The sequence below is a fragment of the Capra hircus genome, chromosome 21, assembly GCF_001704415.2.
Source record: "Capra hircus breed San Clemente chromosome 21, ASM170441v1, whole genome shotgun sequence".
NCBI lineage: Eukaryota > Metazoa > Chordata > Mammalia > Artiodactyla > Bovidae > Capra > Capra hircus.
In genome coordinates this window covers 14217400-14229595 of record NC_030828.1, presented here as the reverse complement: position 1 = coordinate 14229595, position 12196 = coordinate 14217400, and the positions used below count along the sequence as shown (strand labels likewise).

Here is a 12196-nt window from a genome sequence, read left to right as displayed (position 1 = left end):
GTGTCATCTGCATATCCCTACATTTTAGACCCTTCCAAAAACACCCCCACCTCTCTCAGTTTTCAACCTAAGTTGTGACAAACCAGAGCCAGTGTTGTAATAAAGTAGGTTTTCCTGCTCTCCAGATTCCTATAAACAGGAATAACTGGGAGACCAGGGTCGCCAGCTAGGTACAGGAGTGGCTATCTTGAGACACTTGAACTTCTAGATTGCTCCAAATCTAAGAGTAGAATTTCACTGAGGGTGGATTCATTCCTCAGTGGAATTCACAGGATTCCATTCCTGTGATGGAAACCATCCTCTTTCATCCCTTCCTTCATGAAACAGCATTCTTCATAAGTCATCTTTAAGTACTTGCTTTGGGATTCCGGGTTCTGGTCTGAAAGTGAAAAAGACCTGGTTTCCTTTGCCAAGTATGTGGAAATCAGTCAAGCTCCTGTCTCTAGTTTCTTTTTCCTTTGAGTATAGTTGCTTTCCAGTGTTGCCTTGGTTCCTGCTATCCAGCAAAGCGAATCAGTCATATGCACACATACATCACCTCTTTAGATTTCCTTCCCATTTAGGTCACCGCAAAGCACTGAGCAGAGTTCCCTGTGCCTCACAGTCGGCTCTCATTAGTTACTGGTTCCATATATAGTATCAGTGGTGTGTGCCGTGCTGTGCTAAGTCGCTTCAGTCATGTCCGACTCTGTGTGACCCCATAGACTGTAGCCCCCAGGCTTCTCTGTCCATGGGCTTCTCCAGGCAAGAATGCTGGAGTGAGTTGCCGTTTCCTTCTCCATCAACAGTGGATATGTGTCGATCCCAGTCTCTGAGTTCCTTCCGCCCCACCTTCCCCCTTGGAATCCGCATGTTTGTTCTCTGTCTGTGTCTCTATTTCTTCTTTGTGATTCCGATCGCCTATAGCATTCTTTAGATTTCACATATAGGCATTAACGTATGGTATTTGTTTTCCTCTTTCTGACTTGCTTCATTCTGTATAACAGACTCTAGGTCCATCCACATCTCTGCAAAAGGCACCATTCCATTCCTTTTTATGGCTGAGTAATATTCCCTTGGTTTCTTAAGTTTTGTTTTCTTCTCCCTTCCAAGGAAGGCTTGGATTTTTATTGTTTGTTTCAACACTGAGTCCCCACCCCTAAGAAGGCTGGTTGGTGCAAAGAAGGAACGCAATAAGTATTGATTGAGTGGATAAGTGTTTGAGCAGATCCATCTCCGGAGATTTCAGGCTGAGTTAGTCTACTCTGTGAGCAGATCAGAATTACCCTCCATGAGCTCAGATTCCCTCTGGTCGAATCCATCTCCTACCCTGTTTTTCATTTGCCCACATAGATAGACCTGTTAGCCTCCACCCTCCAGGCTGTCTGCTTGGGTTGAATTGACCATGTACTGACTGTCCCTACAGGTAACCAGCTTCCTAAGAAAAAGGCACTTCTTTACTGTTAGTTTTATTCCTAGGGCCTTGTGAACTGTCAGTGCTCAAGTTGAAATTTGGTTAAGTGGAGAACCAAATGATGGCTTTTTAGTTTGGGCTCATTGTTTTTTCCAGAATGAACCAAAAGTTTTGTGCAAAATTGCAGATACTATATTTATTAGATACATATCAGGTGGGCCAGAAAGTTCATTGGGGTTTTCCCACATGCTGTTTATAGAAAAACCAGAATGAGTTTTTTGGTGAACCCAGTGCTTAGGCACATGCCTGGTACCATCTTCTCAAGTCCTACGAAAGAGCTTGAGTCCCGAACAGCTGTTACAGCAACAACAGAGAGCAATTCCAAAAATATGAGTGGGAGGGGCCCACAAAACTGAAATTAATAAAATGTCTAATTAAATGTGCTCAAAGCATGCCATTATGTCAGCTTCGTTATGTGCTAAATTTAATGCCCATAAACATTTCATTACATTGGAGAATAATTTGTGGCTTCAACTTTTCTCACTTCATAAGAATTCCTGCGTGTGCACAGTGAAGGCTGAGAAATCTTTGCCAACTGTAAATTAAGTGAATTACATAAAGCCAAATCAATGTGAAAGCCAAATGATAAAAACCCTTCCCAAAATGTTTATGGCAGAAAAACAATATTTCATGATAAACATGGATATATTTTATTGGTCTGATGTGACATGGAGTGGAGTCCTCTAAAAGTGTACTGGGGGGCCTAGAAATATTTCAGAGCAACCTACAGAAGCTATAGAATTCCTGCGTGATAGTGCTTCAATAGGGTTTCCAAAAATTAGAATAGTAGCTTTCCCCCCTAGGATATTTAGACTAATTCCTCTGAAATCATTTGTCTAATCAAACCTCTCATCTGATCAGTGTAAAACAGCTTTCTAGCGTTTTGACAGTTTTGCTCATTGAATGTCTTCTGCTTTTAATCTCATCTTGGTTTCATTTTCTTCTTTCAGGAATCCTGTTCACGATGCTGGTGTTTGGACCAGCCTGTGGATTTATCCTGGGCTCTTTCTGTACCAAAATCTATGTGGATGCAGTCTTCATTGACACAAGTAAGGAATTTATCTCAATTTCTAAGCCCCACCCATAAGCCCTTTCCCCTTCACAAAGGAGCCCCAGCCCTCTGAGTTCTAAAACCTTCCTACTAAGAAGCAACTTTAATGCAACCACCTCTCTAGCTGGTGGCCCCCTTGAGATTAGAGGGAAGATGGAGAGTGTTGGTTCAGGGGGCCTGGACTCAAGCCTGTGTTCTGCTCATGTCTGCCTAGAGGCTTTATAACCCCCTGGGGTTGATTTCACTCTTCAAATCTGAATTTTCCTCATCTGTAAATTCAGGGTAATAGGACGTATATCTGTGTTCCGGACTGTTGTAAGGTAAGTGAGGGGACAAATGTGGAAATGCCCGGCAAACACACATAGTCACTGAACGTTGCTCTGTGATCCCATAAGAGGACCCTGTTTCTTAAACTAAAAGCTGGAGCACCTAAGTGCAAGTGTACACATGGGGTCAAGGAGACCAGCTTTGAAAATTGTTTCTATAAGACACTGTTGTGGTGGGCTTTAAAGAAAGCCTGTGCTATGTGCTAAGTCGCTTCAGTTGTGTCTGACTCTGGGCAGCCCATGCACTGTCATCCGCCAGGCTCCTCTGTCCGTGGGATTCTCCAGGCAAGAACACTGCAGTGGGTGGCCATGCCCTCCTCCAGGGGCTCTTCCTGACCCAGGGATCGAACCCGTGTCTCTTGCATCCCCTGCGCTGGCAGGCGGGCTCTTTACCACTAGCACCTCCTGGGAAGCCCTAAAGGAAACATACCATACTTCAAGCCTATGGTCTTGTGTTCTTCATGGAAAGATTAAGTGTGTTTTTCAGCCTCCTCTGGGCACCCTGATGCCTTAGCACAGCAGTTGCCAAACTTTTTGGCACCAGGGACTGGTTTTGTAGAAGACGGTTTCTCCATGGACCACAGTGGGTGGGGGTGGATGGTTTCAGGACGATTCTGATAAGGAGCGCACAACATCCATCCCTTTCATGTGCAGTTCACAGTAGAGTTCTCGCTCCAATGAGAGTCTAATGCTGCCGCTGATCTGACAGGAGGTAGAGTTCAGATGGCAATGTGAGCGATGAGGAGTGACTGTGTATACAGACGGAGCTTCGTTCACTTGCCAGCCACTCACATCCTGTTATGCAGCCCAGTTCCTACCAGGCCACTGACCAGAACCAGTCTGTGGCCCTGGATTGAATAGCATGCTAGTCTATACAGACTAGCCTATGTGGTTGTTGTTGCTTAGTTGCTCAGTTGTGTCTGACTGTTTTGCAACCTCATGAACTGTAACCCACCAGGCTCCCTCTGTCCATAGGATTTCACAGGCAATAATACAGGAGTGAGTTGCTATTTCTTTCTCCAAGGGAATCTTCCTGACCCAGGGATCGAACCCAGGCCTCCTGCATAGCCCCAGGCTATGCAGTGGTAACAGGAAATTCCCAAATCAAGGTGATTTTATGCAACCAAAATCTATTTCTCAGCTGTACCGAATATCTAGTGCAGGTTAGTGGTATTTGGGGTGAGTAGCGGGTGAGACTGGCCCTTGGTGGTCCCTCCAAGACCCAGGCTCACAGAAGTTCTCTCTGACTGCTGCCTGCCCAGTTGCCAAGAAACAGCGCCACCTCAGAAATGCCATCCATTGTTTCTACTCACACTTCAGTGGCCCCAGCAAGCTGCCTGGCGTATTAATCTGTTGCTTTATGGCAGATTACCCCTAAGTTAGTGACTTTAAGCAAGAGTTATTATCTCAGTTTATTTCTCTGGGTCTGGAGCCCAGGAGCAGCTTTGCTCAGTCACTGAGTTGTGTCTGATTCTTTGTGACCCCATGAACTGCAGCACGCAAGGCTTCCCTGTCCTTCACCATCTCCTGGACTTCGCTCAAACTCATGTCCATCGAGTCGGTGATGCCATCCAGCCATCTCGTCCTCTGTCGCCCCCTTCTCCTCCTGCCCTCAGTCTGGCTGGTTCTAGCTCAGGGTCTCTCATGAGGCTGAAGTCAAGGAGGTGAGCTGGCCTCAAATCATGTGAAAGCGCTCCTGGAGGGGCTCTGCTCCCAAGCAGCCCCAGTGGCTGTTGGCAGCCCTGGGCAGGTCGACTGTGAGGCTGGCTCCCATGGGTCTCTCTGCAGGGCTGACCTCAGCATGGCCCCCGGGGAGCAGACAGCCCAGGACAGGGCGAGAGCACGGGAGACAAAGCCACAGTCTTTTGAGAACCTCACCTCGGGATTGACACCGTGTCGCTTCTGCTGCGTTTTGTGTGTTAGCAGCAAGCCACTTGTTTCTGTCTACACTGGGGAGAAGGAATCCTTCCACAAGGGCATGAATTCCAGAGGTGGGGGTCACCGGAGGCTGTCTTAAGCACTGCCCACCAAACTGTTGCTTAGTTGCTCCGGTCCTGTCTGATTCTCTGTGATCCCATGGCCTAGAGCCGGCCAGGCTCCTCTGTCCTTGGGATTCTCTAGGCAAGAATACTGGAGCAGGTTGCCGTTTCCCTCTCCAGGGGACCTTCCCGACCCTGGGATCGAACCCTCTATGTCTCCTGCAGCTCTTGCACTGGCAGACAGATTCTTTACTACTAGCGCCGCCTGGGACCCCACCATGAAAGTAAAAGTGAGGTCACTCAGTCGTGTCCGACTCTTTGCGACCCCACCATATGTGGTCACAACTCAACCACACGCCTGCAGAAGGGCACTGTGTTCCCATGCAACTTAGCGAGCCGAGAAGCCACGTTTCCTTCCTCTCTGAAAACAGTGTGGGAAGCCATTCCCCTTCTTCTCATCCTGATCTATTCCCAGGATCAATAAGAACTCTCAGTCCTCCGGTTCTCCATTCATCATCTCTCGACATTGCTAAATTTACTAATTCACCCCAAAGACATTATGTGGTTTTAAATCCAATCAAGTCACTTTGTGATTCACTCCATTAATTCCACTGATATATTTACTTGTAACTAATGATGTTACAAATTTCCAAACGGAGGAGGGAAAAAATCAAATGCAGCCTTATTTATTCTTTTAGAGCACTGGGTCTGTTCAGGAAGTGATTGAACGCTGCAGTTTTATAGCTTTGGGTTGGCCCTTTGATCCTATTCCTAGCCAGTGGGATGAGGGGGTGACCTGGTCAGAGAAACCACACAGGTGAGAGTCAGCTCTCATCTTGCCTCTATGGACAAAAAGCCCACTTCTGCCCTGCACCAAAGGCAGGACAGGACAGGAGTCTCGAAGGAAGGGAAGGAAGAGGGAACCTCCCAGAGCGTGGGGAAGGCTGCCTGGGATGAGAAGGCAAGTATCCAGGCAGCCAGTTTTGCCCTCAGCGTATCGGCAGGGCTCCCTTGGATCCAGGCTTGTGGAATACCAGCATCCCTGAGCCAGAAAGAACCTCAGACTTCACTCTCTTCCAACTCTTGCATTTTATAGACAAGAAAACTGATTCCTAGAGAAAAGCAGTATGGGCATAGTAAGTCACTTCAATTGTGTCCAACTCTTTGTGACCCCTATGGATTGTAGCCTGCCAGGGTCCTCTGTCCTTGGGATTCTCCAGGCAAGAACACTGCAGTGGGTTTCCATGCCCTCCTCCAGGGGATCTTCCCGACCCAGGGATCGAACCCGGGTGTCCTGCGGTTCCTGCCGTGGGAGGTGGATTCTTTACCACTTACGCCACCTGGGAAGGGGTGTACCCAATCTGAGAAGTGTATCTATAGAAAACCCAGATCCCTGAGCAAGTGAGTGGGTGTTTCCACTTTAAGACCCCGCCCCCTCGCTAAGGTTCCTATTGGGAATGAAATAACATCTTTTCCTCAGAGCCTGGAGTGGCCGAGAGGCACACGGGTGGCTGGAGGGGGCACCGCCTGTCCACTCGCAGTCCGCTGGGTAGCCATTCCTTTGCTCAGGCTGGGGTGTCATCCCTGCCCATTCTGCGCCACACCTGTCCTCACCCTTCAGGCCCGGGTGAGGCAGTGGTATCCGTGGTCCTCTGCTCACTGGCAGTTTGAAGCCTCTGGTGCCTGAGATGGACGGGCGTGTTTCCATTCCGTCTGAGCATCCTGCTGATGGCCGCCACCCCCTCATGAGTAACAGCGGACTTCCGATCTGATGAGACTCTAGGGACAGATGGATGCCTGTAAGTCACCCTCTTTGTCTGCCTCCTTTCTGCAGGCTCCAGGAGGGCTGGTGCAGCTCTTTACCAGCAGAGGGCATAGGAATACAATTTATTCTGTTAGGAGCCACTCAGAATCCCACAGTTTGCAGTGTGTTAAGTCTCTTCATTCATGTCCGACTCGCGACCCCATGGACCGTAGCCCGCCAGGCTCCTCTGTCCCTGGGATTCTCCAGGCAGTACTGGAGCGGGTTGCCATGCCCTCCTCCAGGGCTCCTCTCTGTTTAGGGACCAAACTCGCATCTCTTATGTCTCCTGCACTGGCAGCAGATTCTTTACCACTAGCACCACCTGGGAAGCCCCCCAGATTTTAGTTTTTCCCCTCTTTTACCTGAAACTTGTCACTCTGTCTATGAGTGGATCGGTGCTGTATTTCAAGGACCAGGTTTTCCGTTCTCTCAGGATGACCCTTCCCTGTCTTCCTCACCGACTAAGACAGAGCACCTCTGTAGGGCTGTGCACCCTTTGGGAATGCACAGGCCACACACGCAGCCGTGCGTTTCTGAAATTCCAGCTGAGAGCTGGGCAAGGGACTGAGAAGAGCAGTAGCCTGCGAATTGTGTAAGGTGGGCAAGGCCGGTCCCTGGAAGGCCCTTGTTCTGGGGCATCTAGAAAAGAGACAGTGGCTTCCGCCAGGCAACCTGGCAGCAACTGAGGAATTGTTCAGTCACTCAATCTTGTCCAACTCTTTGCGACCCCGTGGAGTTCAGCATGCCAGGCTTCCCTGTCCTTCACCATCTCCTGGAGTTTACTCAAACTGCCATCCAACAATCTCATCCTCTGTTGTTCCCTTCTCTTCCTGCCCTCAATCTTTCCCAGCATCAGAGTATTTTCCAATGAGTCAACTCTTCGCATCAGATGGCCAAAGTACTGGAGTTTCAGCTTCAACATCAGTCCTTCCAGTGAACACCCAGGACTGATCTCCTTTAGGATAGACTGGTTGGATCTTGCAGTCCAAGGGACTCTCAAGAGTCTTCCCCAGCACCACAGTTCAAAAGCATCAATTCCTCGGCACTCGCCTTCTTAATGGTCCAACTTCACATTTTGTACATGACTACTAGAAAAGCCACAATTTTGACCTTACAGAAAAGGTGAGACACATGAGGGAGTCCATTGGAATCTGTGTGTTGATGAAGCCGGGGCATGCAGGGGAGGCAAGTGGTTGTCGGGACCAGCTGTGGAGCTGAGGTACACCCTGTGTACCTCCCCGGAGGTACTCAGACACAGGGATTCTGCCGTTGCTGCTGCCTGTCGTCTGCATGGGAGTGTGTGTGGCTCGTTTGACCCTTCTCCTTAACGATAGACACCTCCTTGCCCAGGCTAGTGGGGAGGGAATGATGGTGCCTGCAGAAGTTCCTTTCTGGAATGTGTTTGTAGGACTGAGATGAGTGAAGAGCAAGACATAGAAAAAAGAAGGACTTGGTGGTAGAGTGGGATACCAGCATCCCTGAGCTGGGAAGAACCTCAGGCAGAATTCCCTTCCAAGTCTTGCTTTTCATAGACAAGGAAACTGACGCCTAGAGAGAGGATAGGATGTGCCCAGTCCAAGAGGTGTACGTGTAGAAAAGCCCGACCGCTCTTCACAGTGGAGGCTTCACAGACTGATGCCAGCCGTGAACTCACTAATACTTGAAGCCATACATCGGGCGCCTCATTGGAACTACGGAGCATTCCCATGAGAGGGTGGGTCCTAATCTCAGCCCATTAACACCCTGACCCCTGGGCCATGGACCGATAGTGGTCCTATTAATACCAGGCCACCCAGCAGGAGGTAAGCTCCAACTGTATTTATAGCTGTTCCCCATCACTCACAGCCCCCACATCCATGAAAAAGTCATCTTACCTGAAACCAGTGCCTGGTACCAAAAAGCCTGGAGGCCGCTGCACTAACAGATGAGGTGGCCTCCTGCAGCGATTATGAGTTCTGAGTTCAAACATGGGGACCAGACCTCCACTCAGATCCCAGTTGGACCCCTTACGGGCTGTGTGATCCCGGGGACATTTGTCCTCATGGGTCTGTGTGTGGATGACATGAGTTAATCTGACAGAGCAGTTGACACAGTGCCTGGGGGTTAGTGAACACACAGTATAATTAGGTGTCATGAGGGAAAGAGACTGAACTTACTTCCATAGATACTAGGAGTCAAAGCTCAGGCCAGTCTGACCGCAGTTGGGCAGCTTGCTTCCCTGAAACATCTCCAGGCGTTTAACTAGAAGGCTGCCCCCTTTTGTGAACAGAGGCTTTGCTGAGAATGACCTGGCTTGGCCAACACGGCCGTACAACACGGCCTCAGGCCCCCCAAAGCCCGCCTTGCCACAGCTGCACAGCATCTGCAGCTGCCAAAAGGCAGATTCATCTACTGGCTTCATAAAAATGTTGACGAGCAAAGACCCCTCCAGTTCTGGCTGCTGCCGCCAGATTCCTTCATGTTGGACTAATTAGCCCAGCAGCTGGGGTTCGGAACAGTCCATGCTGCCCTCCACCCTCAGCTCCTCCCTGCCTCCAGCTTCTAATTCGGTCTGTAACGTAATGATACTCTTGGAATTCTTGAGTCCCATAGCTACAGTTTTGCAAAATAGGTTAGAAAAATAGGTAAATGGAGTGAAGGAAAAAAAAAAAGAAAAACTTCTGAGAGCCATACTATTGCTTACACATCAGTATGGCCCCAGACTAAGTAAATATTACCACTTCTCTTTGATCTGTTCTTCTCACAGTCTTGGTATCCCCATGGGTGGCTTGGTTGGTTAGTTAGTTTTCAACTGGTTTAAACTTGTTGCTGGGAAGTTCTTTTTTTGAACCTACAATGGTAGCAGTCCTTGGAACTGGAGGGAAATCTCAACAAAGCCCATATGTTTATGTGACCTTCAGCAGAGGGGAAAGCAGCTGCTGAAAGCTTGTTCAGTTCACCCAACGAAACCACAAAGCCCTCCCAACCTTGGATTCCGAGAGTAGACGAGTCAGAGCAATGAATTGCATAAGTCAGGAATCCTAACAAGCCTGCTCCACTGTGGCTCAGTGGTAAAGAATCTGCCCGCCGATGCAGGAGACGTGGCTTTGACCGCCGAGTCAGGAAGATACCCTGGAGAAGGAAATGGCAACCCATCTCAGTATTCTTGCCTGGGAAGTCCTGTGGACAGAGAAGCCTGGCAGGCTACAGTTTGTGGAATCACAAAAGAGTCGGACAACACTGAGTGACTAGACAGAAACAATAACCAGCCTGCAGACGCCTGTGCAAAGGCAGACCCACCGTGCACTGGCCTCACGGTGACCCGGGTGTGGCTCGCCCTGCTCCCCCTACTCCTTCCCAGCATTTGTTTCTTGGTGCCTGAAATGACCATCGGGCAGGCAAGTGACTGGAGGGAGCTTAGCCAGGGTATTCACACAGGCTCCTGGGGATGCCAGGCATTTGCACAGCCCAGGTCCCTGATTCCATCCCCATCCTTTTCAATATCTTTCTTTATCCACAGTTCTAGATTCATTGGCAATTTGATGCATTCTGAGTAAATGAGACAAACTGATGTTCTTCACTTGTATTCTGAGCATCCTCCTAAGAGCAGCCTTTGTCAAAAGGCTGAAACTGCAGCCATGTTTAAAATCAAAACACTAATTAGAACCAGACAGAAAGAAAAATAGGTTTGCACACCTTGCCCTCTACCTGGACCTAAAAGAATACCTTTGTTATACAAGCCTACCTGGGGCCGCTTTTCTTAAAAGTTAGGAATTTTTATTGCCTAAGATGTGGGTTCAATCCCTGGGTGGGGAAGATCCCCTGGAGGAGGGCATGGCAACCCACTCCTGTATTCTTGTCTGGAGAATCCCATGGACAGAGGAGCCTGGCGGGCTACAGTCCATGGGGCTGCAAAGAGTTGGACAAGACTGAAGTGACTTAGCACACACGTGTGCACACAAGCCATTTGTACCAGTCAGGGTAGGCTGAGTTATGCTGCAGTAACAAACACCCTCAAGATGTCAGTGACTTGGGAATACTAAAGACTTATTTCCTGCTTGTGTTATATACCCAAGTCAGGTCAGCAAGAATATTTTGTTCATTATAGCTTCTTAGGCATCATCTTTGGGAGAACTCCACATGCTTCGCAATCAAGCAGGAAAAAAAGAGCGTAGGAGTCATGCACCAGCTTATATATATTGCCACATGGAAGTGACATGTGTCTCCTCACTCACATTTGACTGGCAAAACTCTGTGGTGCCTGGCCACACCTAACACCACAGGAAGGGAGGTGAGATCCTCATTCTCAGAGGAGGAGACGCACGTGCAGATGTGGGGTAATGTTACCACACATGCTTTGCCAGTCCACGTAGAGAACTCCCCTTCAACGTCAGTAATGCTTGTTGTCATTGTTCAGTCGCTCAGTCACGTCCAACTCTGTGTGACCCCGTGGACTGCAGCACACCAGGCTTCGCCATCCTTAACCATCTCCCAGAGCTTGATCAAACTCATGTCCATCAAGTCGGTGATGCCATCCAACCATCTCATCCTCTGCCACCCCCTTTTCCTCCTGCCCTCAGTCCTTCCCAGCATCAGGGTCTTTTCCAATGAGTCAGCTCTTTGCATCAGGTGACCAAAGTATTGAAGCTTCAACATCAGTCTTTCCAATGGATATTCAGGGTTGATTTCCTTTAGAATGGACTGATTGGATCTCCTTGCAGTCCAAGGGACTCTCAAGAGTCTTATTCAGCATCACAGTTCAAAAGCATCAATTCTTCGGTGCTCAGCCTTTATGGTCCAGCTCTCACATCTGTACATGACTACTAGAAAAAACCGCAGTTTTGACTATATGGACCTTTGTTGACAAAGTGGTGTCTCTGCTTTTTAGTATGCAATCTCGGTTTGTCATAGCTTTTCTTTCGATAATGCTGAGTTGTGACAATTGCCAGGCCAGAGGGGGTGATAGTTTCAATGGCCAAGAGGCCTCTTAAAAATACTATTCATTGTTGAGATAGGTAGAGTAAGGAAGTACCTCAGAAAAATGAAATTGAATGATCGGCAGAGATGTGGGTGGACCTAGAGTCTGTCATACAGAGTGAAATAAGTCAGAAAGAGAAAAATATCACATATTAATGTATATCCATGAAATCTAGAAAACAGATACAGGTGAACCTATTCTCAGGGCAGGAATAGAGACATACCTGTAGAGAACATCCATGTGGACGTGGGGTGGAGGGGGGGGAAGGGGAGGGTGGGACAGACGGAGAGACTAGCGTTGATTTGTACACACTGTTATGTGTGAAACAGATCTATAGTGGGAATCTGCTTTAGAGCACAGGGAGCCCAGCTTGATGCTCTGCGATGACCTAGAGGGGTTGGCAGGGGTAGAGGGGTGGGAGGGAGTGGATACATGTGTACATATGGCTGATCTACTTCATTGTACAGCAGAAACTAACACATCATTGTAAAGCAGCTATGTGTGTGCTAAGTCCCTTCAGTCTGGTCTGACTTATTGTGACCCTGCGGACTGTAGCCCTTCAGGCTCCTCTGTCCGTGGGATTCTCCAGGCAAGACTACTGGAGTGGGTTGCCATGCCCTCCTCCA

The 12196-nt window shown here is 48.7% G+C and overlaps 1 protein-coding gene across 2 annotated transcripts in view; it reads left to right on the top strand.

Annotated features, from left to right (window-relative positions):
* SLCO3A1 (solute carrier organic anion transporter family member 3A1) overlaps positions 1-12196 on the top strand; it is a 374705-nt gene that overhangs the window by 282710 nt on the left and 79799 nt on the right. For both annotated transcript variants that reach the window (XM_018066139.1, XM_018066138.1), the window contains exon 3: positions 2404-2502. In XM_018066139.1, coding sequence (XP_017921628.1) covers positions 2404-2502 — 99 coding nt within the window. The remainder of the gene's footprint in view (positions 1-2403; positions 2503-12196) is intronic.